Raw genomic sequence first — 15,514 nt, 5'->3', positions numbered from 1 at the left:
AAATTCTTCCCTGTGAGGGTGGTGAGCCCTGGCACAGGTTGCCCAGAAAAGCCGTGGAAGTGTTCAAGGTCAGGCTGACAGCACCACTACACATGGGAAGAAAACAGCACACGACTCCCACAGCTGTTTTACCAACCAGTGAGGCGTCAAGAGGAGACTTCTAGAGCTTTCCAGAGCTTCTGCTAATAGCTCCTTTTGGCCAGTTTATGGCACCTCTTGGGGATGTCACAGGGTACCGCACAGAGCCCTGGCACCACGAGGGGCAGAGGGGAAAGCAGCGCCCTGGAGCTGGCAGGAGGAGCTCGGCACTGCTACCTGCACGGGGCGGTTCTGGGCTTGCCACTCCTCTGGGCGAGGGTGAAGGGCAGATCCCTCACCTCCTCCCGATATCTGCCCACTGCTAGGCAGAGGCAGCTCCCTCCCAAGGCAGGCACGAGTGCCACACGGAAGTCACGGCACCACTCGGTTCACATGAGACCTCTGAGACCTCAGGCGAAGGAGCTGGGCAAGGAAACCACAGCGTGAGAGAGCCCAGGAGCCTCCAGCCCACCCTGCACACCAGCGCTCTCCTTAGGGATCTGCCCCGAGGGGCTCCGGGAGAGAGGGGCACCGAGGAAGGCTCTCCGCTTCACCATGCAGGTAGGAACAGAAACTGCCCTGATATTCCCAGGATGCTGCTTTTCAGCACCTCTGAGCACCTGTGCCTTGGAAACACAGGGTACACTAACCTCCAATCTCTACCACTCACCTGCTTTCAGCCTTTAAGGTACAAAATTCCTACCACAAGTGTGTGACAGGGAAAGCAGGATGTGCTGCCGGTCCCATGCACCATCCCAGGGTGCAGTGGGGTCACACTGGCCCCACAGTTCAAAGGTGCCAGAGCACAGATCAGGGAATGATGGTATGGATGGAGCTTATGTAAACCTAGGAATGAGCACTGCAGAGGTGACAGCCCCAGGTGTTCCAGCAGCACCTGGAATACAGCAAGGGCAGAGGGGGAGCTGTGATCTTTTTCTTCTCTAATTTGGAAGAAAATATGTGGGTTTTTTTTCCTGGGAAAAGCCAGACAAACTCTCCAAAGTCAGGGCAGGTAGTAAAGGTAGAGATCTGTCTGTGCAAGCAAAGGCTGTCCCACTTCTCAGCAAGCCATGGCTGAGGTGGAAGTGCTCCAAGGGAAGCTGCGTAAGAAACATCCTGGAGATAAGACCAATTTGATCATCTCAGTGTGGGTGATAGGAACCACCCAATCCCACACCAATCCATGACTGGAAAGGAAAACAAGGATGTCAGATCCCATCCAGGTCCTTGTCCTGAGTTACTCACACGGGTGACTCTGCACACAGCCCAAGGGCGCCTGTTGCCATTTCCCAGAAGGAACTCTCAGGGCAGTGGGTTACCTGGCCGGGGACAAGGATCAATGGTACACCTTGGAGGCACAGAAACCCTTTTCAAACACGGAAATATGGAAATTCCTGCTTTCCATTGTGCCACTTTTACACCTTTGCACAGCGGCACCTCCACATCCTGTTCCAAGCACGGGGCAGGAAGGAGTGAAACTGAAACTGTCCTTCCCGAGAGCAGGGATAGAGCCCAGGGTTCCTACAACCACTGCAGAGCCCACGTGGCCTTACCTGCACCTGATCCCACTGCCCTGCAAGGCCAGAGCACAGCAGCCACTGTCAGACAGCATCCCTAATTCCCAGGAAAAAACAATTAGTTGTGAGGGTAGCAGTGATCCAAAGTCCCTGCCCTGTGAGGCTATCCCTGCCCACACATGCCTTCCCATCAGGAACTGCAGCAGCAGGACAAGGGGGATGGCTTCAAACTGCCAGAGGGCAGGATTAGATGGGGTATTGGGAAGAAATCCTTCCCCAGGAGGGTGGTGGGGCCCTGGAATGGATTTCCCAGAGAAGCTGTGGCTGTCCCATCCCTGGAAGCATCCAAAGCCAGACTGGAAAGGCTTGGAGCAACCTGGGCCAGTGGAAGGTGTCCACACCCATGGCAGAAGGTGGAACTGGACAGGCTTTAAGGTCCCTTCCACCCAAGCTACTCTGGGATTCTGGGATTCTATACACACCCCATATGGCCCCCAAAGTAAGCTGGGCACCTGCATGGCAGCCTGAGCCCCAGCAGCCACCGGGATGAATCCAACATCCTGTTTGTGAGCCCACCTTGGTAACCCCTCAGCCTCTTCCCAAGGAAGTGGATGGGCTGGCTGGGCTGCTTAGATGCCCAAGAGGACCATCCCTACAGGTGTTGGAGATGGCAGCCACATGGGAACAGAAGGTGTGATGCCAGCAGGTCCATTCACCTCATCTTAAGCTTTACTGGGGACAGCAGCAGCAGGAAAAGTGTGCCAAGGTGGCATTAGGAACACCTCAAAACGCTCCCATACCAAAGGATGGCTTCCCCTCCACATCCATCTGCAAGATCACAGGTGGCACTGGCAGGGAATTGCTGCAGGATGAGGCTGGTGCACATGGAGGCTGAGAGAAACCAGCCAGGCAGGAATAAGCCAACACAACAGCAGAGTGTGCCAGGCCAGATCCACGCCAGCATCAGAGCACTGGCAGTAGGCAGATCCCTGAGAGACTCCCACCCCCTCCCCTGTGCCCAGAGAGGGGCTCAGACTGGGATACAGGGAACTGCTGCACCCAATCCTGCCCCCCAAACCTGGCTAGAGCAGGTGACAGCACCAGAACCCTCCCCCTGCCTCTTGCTACCAACTGGGGTACCTTTTATCCAAGAGAAGTTCTGGCTCTTGTTACAACAGCACCTCAGGGGAAGAGCATCCCTCTTCTCAAGCCTTCCTGCCTCTCATTCTTGTCAGTCAGTCTCCTCACGGCTCTTGTGCTCTGGCTGATCCACGTGAGCGAGCATCTGGCAGAATATCTCAGCCTTTCCTCATCCCGGCCTCTCTGCTCCCATGGCCTCATTCTCCAGTGAAAGCTCGGGATGCAGATCTTACATCAGGGCACAGTTGCACCACCATGGCTCTGCTGCCAAGATTACAGCTGGAGGAACTCGTCTGGCTGGCTGCTCTTTTAGGTCACAGTGTCTCTGGTGACACCAAGTGACAGTATTCCCATCCCTGGGAATTGCCATTCCCCTTCCCGCTGCTGTGCTGCATCACCTTCCCTCAGGAACAGCGGCATAATTGTGGGGACACACCACAAATCACACCAAAGGGTGGGAAAAAACCCCATGGGGCAGCTGATGGCTTCAGCTGAAGGAGAGCAGGGTTAGACAGGATACTGGGAATAAATTCTTCCCTGTGGGAGTGCTGAGGCCCTGGCACAGGGTACACAGGGAAGCTGTGGCTGCCCCATCCCTGGAAGTGTCCAAGACCAGACTGGAGCAACCTGGTCTAGTGGAAGGTGTCCCTGGGGGGACTGGATGGGCATGAAGGTCCTTTCCAACACAAACCATTCCATGATGCTTGCTTTGTGCTCCCCCACATCTGCACCCTTGGATGTCTGAGTGTAACTACCTGTTCTCTCCAGAGCCACTGACACACAGGAGGGGAGCAGGCAAAAGCCAGAGTTCAAGCAGTGTTTGGACAACACTCCTAGGCACATGGATGTTTGGTGTGGTCCTGTGCGTGGCCAGGAGCTGGACTCAATTATCCTTGTGAGTCCCTTCCAACTTGGGATATTCTATGATTTTATGATCAGCAGCTCATCCTCCCCTCTCTGTCCCTTGGCTGCAGCCTGAGGCATCCAGCATATTTTCCAAGGAATTTTTTTTCACCTGCTTTCCTGCAGGGTTGTGCCAGCCTTCAAATGTCCGTGCTCCACTCTCCCTTTACTGGAATTTAAAACTACTTCCCCACCCTCCCCAAAAAGCCAACAGTGCCCTACCTGACAGGAACAACCGACGAATAGAAAAGGCTGATTAAAGTCTGTAAAATCCACTGTAGCACGAAGAGAGAGGGTGAAAGGTAAACATTTCCCCAGTACAAATGTCACAGCATCAGGTGAAAGAGCTGAGGGAGGGTTTTTCTCCTGGTCCAGATCCCTCACAGCCCCAGGGCACAGCTGAGCACAATGAGTTCTAGGGGAAGCTGCACACCCTCCCAGGGCAGCAGTCCCTGCAGCATTCCTAAACACAAATCCCTGGCTGGCTTGGCAAGACCCCAAACTGGTGATCAGGAGCATGTGGGAGAAGGCTTCCCACAAGCCTGCTCTTACCTTCCTCTCTGGGCATCTCTTGGAGGCTGCTGGAAGAGGAAAACACAGGATCTCCCAGGGAGCCTGCTGAAGCCTTCCCTTCACTGGTTTTCTTTTCACCAGGATGAAATTCTGCTGACTCCCTGCAGGGAATTTCCTGCTGAGGACACGGACTCCTTTGCCTCCCCGGTAAGCTCTGCTCCTTCTGCATCTGCAGCAAGACCAGCCCAGCTCAGAGAGGGGACAAATCCCCATTTCCCTTGCTCATTCCCAGCTCCCCTCTACACAGCCACAATGGGGGTCCAAACCTCCGAGAGGCTGGAGCTGGGAAGGAGAGCTCTCAGCCTTCCATCCCTAATAATTCCCTGCTCGTTTTGTGGCCAGAATGAAGAGAAGTGGGATTTTGTCCTGGTGAGTGACATCCACGAAATGGGCAGTGAGAAGGAGATCAAGAGGAAGAAGTTCCTGGATGAGCTGAGCAAGAAGGGCTTCACCATCAAGGTGAGGGGCTGTGGGAGGAAAAGGCAGCAGATACTTGGCCTGACTTGGGCTCCTGCATCCCAGAAAATGGGAGAGGCCAAACCATTGAGCTGTTCACTACATCAGAGCTGGAAAATGACCCACTTGCTCAACCAGCAGAGAAAGACCCCAGCCTCAGGACACACAACCCCCAGCCCTTCCAGCTGAGGCCCTTCCCTGCCTCTCTGGCTCTGTTTTAACAGCCGTTCTCTTCCCCTCACCAGAAAATTGAGGACACAAAGCTCTTTTACGGAGTCCGTGCCCCGCAGCACATCTTCTGGAAATACCAGTGTCTCCTGACAAACCCCAACAGCAGGCAGCAAAACTTCAGTGCCTACCAGGACGTGCCAGTGACCACCAGGTGGGTGCTGAGCTGATTTCCAGCCTCCTGCACTCACTGTTCTCCACACCAGCATCCATTTTCCAGCTCAGTTCACAGCTGTGCCAGCCTTTTCACTTTCCACAGAACCTTCCTTCACCTCCCACATGCAAAGCAGATGGCTTCTCACTGCCCACATTTCTCCCTCCCTTGCTTCCCTGGATTTCAGTGCACACCTTCTCCCTTCTGTGCCCCATTTTCCTGAGCCACACAACACAAGTCTGTATCCCAGAGCAGCCTTTAAGCAGAGTTTCTCCTTGTTCAGGATACGGGTGGTGCACTTCATCCTCCAGAACACTGTGACGTCTGACTTAGGTAAGGGAATGGGGATCACAGGGGTGATGCTCAACCTGGATCTGCAGGAAGAATCCTGCCCAAGAATCCTGGGCACTGGCATCCCAGTTGCCCTGCCACTCTGGGGAGAACAGAAAAGGGGGGAGCTCAGACAAGTTAATTTGCTGCTGCATCCAGAGGCTGGGAGATTTGGACTGCAGGAACCAGCAGTTCCTCTGCTCTGTCTCCCCAAAACCCTAAGCCTAACCCTGTCCCTTCTGCTCTGCTCTCAGAGAAGCTGCATGACCTGATGAAGAAGAAGGTGTTTGAAGCAGCTTTTCCCCTGCACAAGGTGAGGCTGAGCACACAGTGCCTGGGAGGAAAATCCAGGAGAGATGGAGGAGCAGGATGGGGTGGGGCAGGGGGGACCTGGGAGTGACTGGGGCTGCACCAGGAGCTTGCCGGGTGAAGGGCACAGCAAAGCTCCCGGCAGCTGCCCTGCAGCTGGGCAGGGCACTAAGGGTGCCCTGATGTTCCTGCATCCAACCAACTTCTCTGCTCTCCAGCAAGAAGAGATAAGGGAAATACTGAAGAAGAAGTGGGCTCGCTGGAGAGTTCTATTTAAGGAACAGCCAATTGAGGAGATCAGGTAACACGGGCACAAGAGGCAGATCTTCCTAACCAAGAGGTCCCATCTGAAACCCAGAGAGCTCAATGCCTTTTGCCAGGCTTCTGCATTGTCTTAAAAATCATTAGTTTAAACCTGGCTCTTCTCACAAGCACTGGGCTGCCTCTGCAGCTTCCAAAGTTCTTAGCCTGAGGGTTATCCCTCTGGCTCCGAGCTCCATCTGCTAATCCTGCAGCATGAAACAACCCCCTGTGAGGACTGTAATCAACCTGTTTGGTTTTCAGCCACATTCAGAAGGCAGAAGAGGTGGGAATGGAGCATCAGTGCTGCACAGCCAGCCCGAGGCTGAACTCGGGGCAGTAAAGGCAACATGGGGCTCCTACAACCACATGAAATCCCAGGAAAGAGCACAGCTCTTGTTTTTGAAAACTAACTCCGTGGGCAGGGGCAGGAGGGCAAAAAGAACGTGTTACTTTATAAACCTGCCAGGGGGCTCAGGTAGAGAGGGGAGATCTTAAAATAGAGGTGCACCTCTGACAGCTGGCACAGGGTACAGGGCTCCCAGTCCCTCAGTCAGTCATTTCTTATCCAACATGCTCCTCACACCATAAAAACTGAGATACTGCCACCATGGGCATTTTCTAGTGACTCCCAAAATCTGATCTCCTTTCTGGCTGCAATTCCCACCTCACCTTTCCTCCTAGGTGCTATTTTGGAGAGAAGGTGGCCTTGTACTTTGCCTGGCTGGGCTGGTACACCTACCTGCTGATTTTCGCTGCCCTGGCTGGGCTGGCAACTGTCGCAGCTGGGGCTACTGTTTTCAGTTCCAGCCAGGTGAGGTAAGGCTCTTGGGAATGCCAAATGCACATCCCATCCAGCTCTGCAGGTGGCTCTGAGGCACCCTTGTCCCCCTTGGTTTCTCTTCTCCTTTCTTCCAGCAAGGAGATCTGTGATGCCAACAACACCATCATGTGCCCGCTCTGCGACCAGAACTGCTCGTTCTGGGTCCTCTCTGACACCTGCACCTATGCCAAGGTAGGGAACCCCCCCTTCCAGGACACGCTCAAAGTAAAGGATGGGGAAACACTCCCAGCTCATGCTGCTCCTGCACTACTAAAAAGAAGCCCCACCCCAGGTCACAGGGGTGACCATCATCACCATGGAATATTTTACCAGTTACAAGCCCCAGTGTCCATCACTTTCCTGCATTTTGTCCTCCTGTAGCACCTTTACCTGTTTCAGGGGAGATGAGCATGCCAAGACCCCGAGGTACCACAGCCCCTGCACCTCAGTGCCCCATCACACTCTTCCTTCATCTCTTCCAGGTCACTCACATGATTGATAACGAGGCCACGGTGGTGTTTGCCATGTTCATGGCCATCTGGGGTAGGTGTCCATGCCTGGGTGCCCAGCACAGGTGGTTGGGAGAGGGAGCAGAAGGTGGAAAAAGGAACACCAACATAGCTTCACCCTTTGGGAGGGGTTTATATCTCCTCCATTTCCAGAGCCTTCAGCTTCCCTTCCAGACACAGCAAGAGACAAAACCACCCTGGTGATATCCTCCAGCTCCCCAAATATTCCTTACCTGAAACTTGTCCTACCTGAAGCTTCTGCTGAGCATAGCCTCCCCAAAGGCACCCAGCAATTTTCCAGCAGCTGCCTATAAATAGCCACAACCACAGGAAGGAGTGGCCTCCAGACTCCACCTCCACCTTCCCAAATCACTGCAGGGTGTCTCCATTTGTGGAATGATGGGATCCCATCAGTGCCTTAGTTACACACTCATCTGGCTTTTCCACAGCCTGTTCCCTGACCAGCCACCTCGGGAGTGGGCTGGGTGTCCCACCTGTGAAGCCATGGCACAGTCCTGAGTGTGTCCATGGGCTGGGTCACACAGGGACACAATCAGGAGCATCCATCCAATTAACATAAGGGGTGGTTGGAATTGGAGTTGGAGAGGTGTAGCCTTGCCAGGGTGCAGTGCAGGACACGCATTCCACCTGAAAAGTGACTTATCCCAAATTCCCTACGGACACACTAGACCAGGCCAGTGAAATCTCGCCCGCACCATCCCTGTTCCCTCACTGCTGCCTGTCCAGGGCCCTTCCAGGTCACCAAGGTGCAGAGGGGACTGCTGTCCATGGGCCAAGGGCAGTCCAGGCTGGTTTGCCATCAGGTTGGATGTGATGTGACTCTCTGGGAGACAGAAGGGTGGCTTTCAGAGCCATTCCTAAGTGTCACTTCACTTTCTCCTTCCCAATCCAGCCACTGTATTCCTGGAGCTGTGGAAGAGGGAGAGAGCCAATGTGGCCACCAGCTGGGACCTGTACGGGTGGGATGAGGAAGAGGTGAGGACATCATCTTTCATGCTCAGTGCTTCCTCTTTCAGGGCAGGAGTCACCTGGGTCTATAAAAGACACATCAGAGGGGTCCCTTGCCCAGACTGAACTCAATCAGGCTTGGCCATGCTCTTGTGGGTTGGGTGCTCACCCCTGTCCTTCTCCAGCACTGCTCATCCTGTATGTCCATTGACACAAGGGGCACAAAACGCTGCTGGGTCCTTTCTTTCCCATTTTTAACTTTTATATACATATATATAATTTTTTTTTTTTTTTTTAAGGAGGAGCTGGCTCTGCAGCTGATCAATAACTCTCAGCACGAGCCCCGGCTGTACCAGCACTCCTACATCCGCAGCACCATCGTCCTCATCTTGGCCCTGCTGATGGTACGTGCCGGGTGACAATGGGAACGTTTGGTTTAAGGGCACATGGACCAAAGGAGCAAAGGCACAGATCAGGTCTTTAGGGCAGTTCCATGCCCATCACCAGGATCCTGGGGCCTCCTCATGCTCACACCTCACTGTGCTGATGGCAGGGGCCTCCCACCCTTCGGGGACATGGGCTGAAGGCGCTGCTCTTGCAGTGAGGATCAAGGCATGGATAGCAGGAAGAGGCAAATCCCAATGCACTGCTGTGCATCCCAATCCCTGCTGTGGGTCATTGGAGACTGGTTCAGGTGGAGACATAGAATCCTGGGATAACAGAATGTTAAGGGTTGGAAGGGACCTTATCTAGTCCCAAGCCCTGTGCCATGGACAGGGACACCTCCCGCTACTCCAGGTGGTTCAAGGCCTTGTCCCATCTGGCCTTGAACACTGCCAGTGTTGGGACATTTGCAACATCCCTGGGGAGCCTGTTCCACTATCTCCCCACTCCCACAGGAAATAATTTCTTCCTAACATCCAACCTAAATTTCCCCTCCTTCAGTTTGTACTCGTTACCCCCTCTCCCATCACTACACCCACGAACTTGTCGGCCTCCACCGAAGGGTGCTGGTTGGCCTTTGAGGCCACCTCCAGGGCCCTCCATCAGGTGTGATGGAGCACATGCCCTCGGTGGCTCCCGACCCCTCCCTTCCTCCCCACAGATCATGGTGCTGATCGGCATCGCCCACGCACTCGTCATCTACCGGGCAGTGGCCATGGCTCTGTTCACGCAGAGCGACATCAGCCTGCTGAGCAAGCACGCCGACATCATCGCCGTGATGACGGGGGCCGTGCTGCACTACATCACCATCGTCGTCATGACCAAGGTGAGGAGCCACACAGCGTGCCTGGCAGGATTTCCCCATGGACACCACCCCCACGCTCACTGTGTCCCTCTGTCCTGCAGGTCAACTGGCACGTGGCCCTCTTCCTCTGCGACCTGGGTAAGGGAAATGGGGTGTGTCCCACCTGCAGCACCCTTTTGTCCCTGAGCACCACCAGCCTCCCATCCCCTTCCCTCCCTTCACCAGCACAAGGCAGTTCCCAGGCAGCTCCAGACAGGGGGCCAGCAGCCCCCCAGCACACACTCACCTGCGGCCCCCCTGCTGTCCCACAGCCAGCTTTGCAGGGACAGTCACCCTACAGGGCTGAGACCTGGCATGAGCAGGAAGCCACCCCAGCTCCAGGAGAGGTCACAACATGGATTTCCTCTCAGCTCTAAGGCCCCTTCTCCCTCATCTCATGGCTCTGAGGGACCTCCCTGCTTGGCTGGACTTACCTCCATCAGAGGTGGAGGCTCAGGTGGAGGGCAGGGAAGGTTTAATGAGTGGCAGATGCCCTTTGGACCTTCAAAGCTGTGGTGGCACCCATGGGGGAGCAGGGCAACGTCCCACTACTCTGACCAAGCCCCTGGGCATTGCTCCTTTTCCTAGAGAAACCACGGACCTTCTCCCAGCGGGAGAACAACTTCACTGTGAAGATCTTCCTCTTTCAGTTCTTCACAAACTTCTCCTCGCTCATCTACATCGCCTTCTTCCTGGGACGGTGAGTGGAGAACGCAGGGCAGCCAGGGTTTGGGATGGGTGTTCCTGACTCTCCCCAGGGTATACGGACAGCCCAGCCCCTCTGCCCTCCCCACCAGGCACAGGGACCCCAGCTGGGACTCAGGAGGGCCATGACCCCATGGCTATCACTGTTGCTTCCTTGCTCAGGATCAATGGCCACCCAGGGCACTACGTGCGCATCGCTGGCCACTGGAGGCTGGAGGAGGTGAGGCACCCCCTGACCCCACAAACAGCTCCTCCTCTTCCTTTCCCTACTGCCCAGGGAGCCTCTGGGAAGCTCAGCTTATCCCATAGCACCTGCCAAAGGGTCCCTCGGGCCCACCTACCCTGCTTGCAGGGCACTACCCCTCTCTTGTTGTCCCCTCCAGTGCCACCCTAGCGGCTGCATCACTGACCTCTTCATCCAGATGGCTGTCATCATGGTGCTCAAGCAGACCATCAGCAACATCATGGAGTATCTCATCCCGTAAGCTTCCCACACTGACACTTTACACAGAGCGGAACCCTGGTCTTCTTCCTTTCCCCCTTCCTCCAGGGACGTGCTGGCAGCAGCCCAACCCTGCTGTCCTCTGCAGGCAGCCACACAAATCCCTTTCTCCCCCTGCAGCTTGATATCCCACCAGCTACGGAAGAAGAAAAAGCACCCCAAGAAGAGAAGTCTGATGTTAGGAGAGGAGGAGGAAGCAGAGGACCCCTGCAAAAGGCAGTGGCTGAATAACTATGAACTCAACGAGGTCAACGTCTTCAGCTTGTTCAACGAGTACTTGGAGATAGGTATGTGGAACAGATCCATGTGTGCTCCTTGGCTGGGGAGTGATGGATGCTAGGGAGTCCATACACAGGCAAGGAGCCACAGCGCCACACCCAGCCCCACTCTGAGAGCCCTGGGACACCAGGATCATTCCCACAACAGACAGCAAGCAACTGTGCTAGCTTTTGGGCCTGCCCCAGACCTTCCTCTCCTTCCAGGGCCACAGCTGTAACCCCAGGGTGTGCCTGTGGCTGGCTGGCTCAACTGTCCCCACAGATCCCACCCTCTGACAGCCCTGTGAGAGCTGGTGTCCCCAGGATGTGGCTATCTCCTCTGACCCAAGCCACCAAGCAGGACAAACCCAAGCAGAGGGGGGTGTCCCCTCTGCGGTGGCTTCACACCAGCACCCTGCGTTTGTCCCTCCCCAGTGATCCAGTACAGCTTCACCACCATCTTCGTGGCAGCCTTTCCCCTGGCCCCGCTGCTGGCCCTCATCAACAACGTCATCGAGATCCACATGGACGCCATCAAGATGATGCGGCTGCGCCGGCGCATGGTGCCCAGGAAGGCCAAGGACATCGGTGAGAGGGGTCCTGCCAGCACCAGGCTGAGCCCTTGAGCCCTTGTGGCTTTGGGACAGCGCAGGGAGAGCCATGAGTCGGAGAAGGACAAGCTGCTTCAGACAGAGGCTGAAGCGCAGCTTGGAGGCTCCTTCCTTGACCTGTCCTGAGCTGGCATGGTGGCAGTGAGCTGGCAGAGGGACCTCACCGGCTGCTCCTCTCCCACAGGGATCTGGCTGCAGGTCCTAGAGGCCATTGGCATCCTGGCTGTCATTGGGAATGGGCTGGTGATCGCCATCACCTCCGACTTCATCCCCGTGCAGGTCTACAAGTACATGTACAGCCCCTGCATGAGGGAGAACCACACCAGCATGGAGTGAGTTCAGTTCTGAGACAGTCCCTGCCCACAGCATCCCCATGGCCCTGTCCCCACGGCCCTGTCCCCATAGCTGTGTCCCCCCCTGCCTCAGTGCCACCACTGCAGGAGCACAAGACAGCTGAGCTGTCCCCCAAAGCAAAGTGGGGGGGAAAGGGGAGCAGGGGAACATTCCCACATGGCATCATCACACAATCCCTGTGATGGGTAAACTGAATGGAAAGGGCAGTGTGTAACACTGGAGAGCTATAGGATTCCCAGGATGCAGGCACATGCTCTCTCCTGCCCTCCCCCTGTTTCTCCAAGCCTTGGCTGACTGACCCAGTTCACTCAAACTGGACAGAAGCCTCTGAGCCCTCCATTTCCACCAGGCTTTGTGAAGATGGGCAGTGAGAGCCCCAGGTGGGTTCTGCTTCCCCAGAACAGGAGGTACAATCCATGCTAAACCCGGTCCTTCCCCACAGCTGCTCCACCGGCTACATCAACAACAGCCTCTCCGTATTCCACATCCAGGACTTCGAGCCCCACACCAAGGTGCTGCCAGAATTTAAAGGGAAGCAGATCAAGGAGTGCAGGTAAGAGCAGCCCCCTGCCACCCCATATCCCTCACTGTGACATCCAGGCCAGAAAGGAATGGCCTGGGCTGGCACGGACGGAGCTGTGCTGCAGGTACCGGGATTACCGGAATGCTGACGACTACACCTACACCGTCCAGTTCTGGCACATCTTCGCAGCCCGGCTCGCCTTCCTCATCCTCTTCGAGGTGGGCACCCAGGGAGGCAGGAGAGGGCTGGGAAAGGGGTTGGACCTGTGCCTCGTGCCCGGGCTGGGAGCCCCTGACTGCCTTTGCTTCCCGCAGCACGTGGCTCTGTGCGTGAAGCTGATTGCAGCCTGGTACATCCCCGATGTCCCCCAGAAGGTCAAGAATAAAATTCTGACGGAAAAACACAGCAATCTCCGTAATGAACTGAGGTGGGTGATGCCCTGGAAGGTGCCAGGGGTTGCCAGGTTTCAGGATCTGTCTTGCTCTGGAGCCCCTCTTCCTTCAGAAAAAGAAAAGCTTCAAGTTAAAACAAGAAGCGATTTTGCCCAGGGAAGGACTTGGTCCAGGTTTTCCATCTAAACTTTGTTTAAAGAGAAAGGATTAAGTATTTCAGTAGGAAACAGAACCATTGTAGCTGCCCTGGTGCTGCTGTCCCATACTAAGCCCTGCTCTAGGAAGGGCTCAGCCTGACTCCTCTCCATGGCCACCCTGTTCCAGCTGCTGCCCATAATCCCGATGGGAGCAGATAGTGGGGTTCAGGAAACACCTGTGTCTTGGTTTGGAAAGACAGGTGTCTGCTAAGGAAGGCAGGAGCCTTCCTTGAAATGGAAAATGTCAACCCTCCCCCTCCAAATTATTATAATTTTGAAATTAAGGAGGTGTCAGGCAAAGACATGGGAATAGGAATAACAGTTCTTTACTAGGAAAACTAAAAATACGAATGTCAGAGTACAAAAAAGAAAACAAACCACTGACAGAGTCAGAATACGACCTGACACCCTGTGGGTCAGGATGTTGGCAGCAGTCCCGTTAAATGGGGGCTCATCCCTCCTGCAGTGCCAGCTGTGGTTCTGCTGGAGCAGGGATCCTGTAGAAGGGTGGAGTTTTCCTCTGAAGCTCCAGGAGTGCTGTAGATAGGCCTGGTTTTCCTCTGGGAATCCAGTGGACAAGAAAGCTGCTCCTCTGGAAATCCAATGGGAAAGACTGCTGTGGTGTTCTACATCTCTGATTATATCCTGGTAGGAATGCTTGGCTCCTCCCTCTGGGTGGAGCATCTCCCAATGGATGATGTAATTTTATCAGCCGTGCAGGGACACTCAATGGCCCATTAACAGAAGATATTTCCCGGAGGGAGGATTGGTTGTGGAAGAGATAAAACTGCCCAATTAACAGAAGATAACTGCCCCACCTCTAACAGATGGCAAATAGAACACACACCCCCACTGACATCTTTCAACCTAAGACAGCCTGTCGTGGTTTGACACTGGCCAAACTCCAGGCATCCACAAAAGCCACTCACTCACCCTCCCCTGCCACAGCTGGATAGAGGAGAGAAAAAATTAGCAAAGAATTCATGAGTTGAGATAAGGACTGGGAGAAAACACTCCAAGGGCAAAACAAGCTCAGCTTAGAACTACAAAGTGAATTTATTACTAACAAACTCAGAGGAGGATAATGAGCAGTAAAATGAGCCCTTAAAACACCTTTGCTTCCCCCAACCCTTCCCACCTTCCCACCAACAGTGCAGGGGACAGGGCCTGGGGCTTTTGGTCAGTTCATCACCCGAGGTTTTCTTCCACTGCTCAGGGAGAGGAGTCCTTCCCCTGCTACACCATGGGGTCCCTTCCCACAGGAGAGAGTTCTCTGCAACCCTCTCCACCACGGCTCCAATCCCACAAGCAGGAATCCTCCCAAAACTGCTGCAATGTGAGTCCCTCCCATGGGCACACAGTCCTCCTAAAGCTGCTGCGGTGTGGGTCACTTTTCCATGGGGTGCAATCCTATGCATCCCCCATGGATCCCTACTGGCTGTGGGTGAATCTCTGCATCCCTCATGGATCCCCATGGGCTGTGGGTGGATCCCTGCATCCCCCACGGATCCCCATGGGCTGCAGGGACACAGCTGCTTCAGCATGGTCTCACCACAGTCTGCACAGGAATCTCAGCTCCAGCACCTGGAGCAGCTCTTCCCCCTCCTTCTGCACTGGCCTTGGTGTCTGCATCTTGTTTCCCTCACATGTTCTCACCTCCTCCTCTTCTTTGGCTTGCAAAAAAACCTATGCCCCTTTTTGTTTTGATTTTCTTCTTACATATGTTATCAACAAACATCTCCACCTCTGATTGTCCCAGTCTTGGCCGGCAGCCTGTCCATCTTCAGAGCCATCAGGGATTGACTCTGCCAGACAGGGTGGAAGCTTCCAGCAGCTTCTCACAGAAGTCACCTCTGTGCCCCCCTGCTACCAAAAACCAAGCCATGCAAAACCAACCCAACACCACAGTGTCACAGCTTTCCATCTCTGTCTTCCTACTGACTGTGGGATTTCCCAAAAACGGGGCTTTCCCACAAACAGCCTGCCATTCTTTCTCCATCTGTTTTGGGGAAGAGGCCCTGTTCCTGCTCGGAGTGTTTTTCCACACCTCCCAACGCAGACAGATCCCTTCCCAACGCCTCTCTCCTCTCTCCCCAGCACGGCAGAATACTCCACCGAGGTGTAGCCACCGCTCACCAAGGAGAAGGAGAACACGGACTCGAGCCCCTTTCCCAGCCTGGCAGTGCCAGGGGTGCCGGATGAACCCCAGGACACGGTGCCACATGTCCCATCTGGGACCGAGCTGTACCTGAGCTGGGAAGTGATGACAAGACAGTGGCTTCACAGGAGCAGGCTGCTTTCTGACTTGGGAAGGAAGGATGCTGTGGCAGAGCCGGGATGTGCCTCTCCAGCACGGGGAGTGGCTGGGACAGAGCCGTGGCGCTGGGGACAAACCC

General features: G+C 55.0%; 1 protein-coding gene across 1 annotated transcript; it reads left to right on the top strand.

Annotated features, from left to right (window-relative positions):
* The first annotated feature begins 633 nt into the window (after positions 1 to 633).
* Positions 634 to 15,243, top strand: ANO9 (anoctamin 9). Its single transcript, XM_041465109.1, has 24 exons — positions 634 to 639; positions 4,293 to 4,358; positions 4,554 to 4,670; positions 4,913 to 5,049; positions 5,333 to 5,382; positions 5,634 to 5,692; positions 5,907 to 5,989; positions 6,673 to 6,807; positions 6,907 to 7,003; positions 7,294 to 7,354; positions 8,234 to 8,316; positions 8,589 to 8,693; positions 9,395 to 9,559; positions 9,640 to 9,676; positions 10,166 to 10,277; positions 10,445 to 10,502; positions 10,666 to 10,763; positions 10,905 to 11,071; positions 11,477 to 11,629; positions 11,837 to 11,984; positions 12,449 to 12,559; positions 12,654 to 12,747; positions 12,844 to 12,956; positions 15,216 to 15,243. Exons 1-24 carry the CDS (start codon positions 634 to 636, stop codon positions 15,241 to 15,243), a joined length of 2,283 nt encoding a protein of 760 aa, XP_041321043.1.
* The last annotated feature ends 271 nt before the right edge of the window (positions 15,244 to 15,514 follow it).

Source organism: Pyrgilauda ruficollis, unplaced genomic scaffold (assembly GCF_017590135.1).
Source record: "Pyrgilauda ruficollis isolate IOZ18807 unplaced genomic scaffold, ASM1759013v1 scaffold187, whole genome shotgun sequence".
NCBI classification, from domain to species: Eukaryota; Metazoa; Chordata; class Aves; order Passeriformes; family Passeridae; genus Pyrgilauda; species Pyrgilauda ruficollis.
This window is presented reverse-complemented; position numbering and strand designations above follow the sequence as displayed.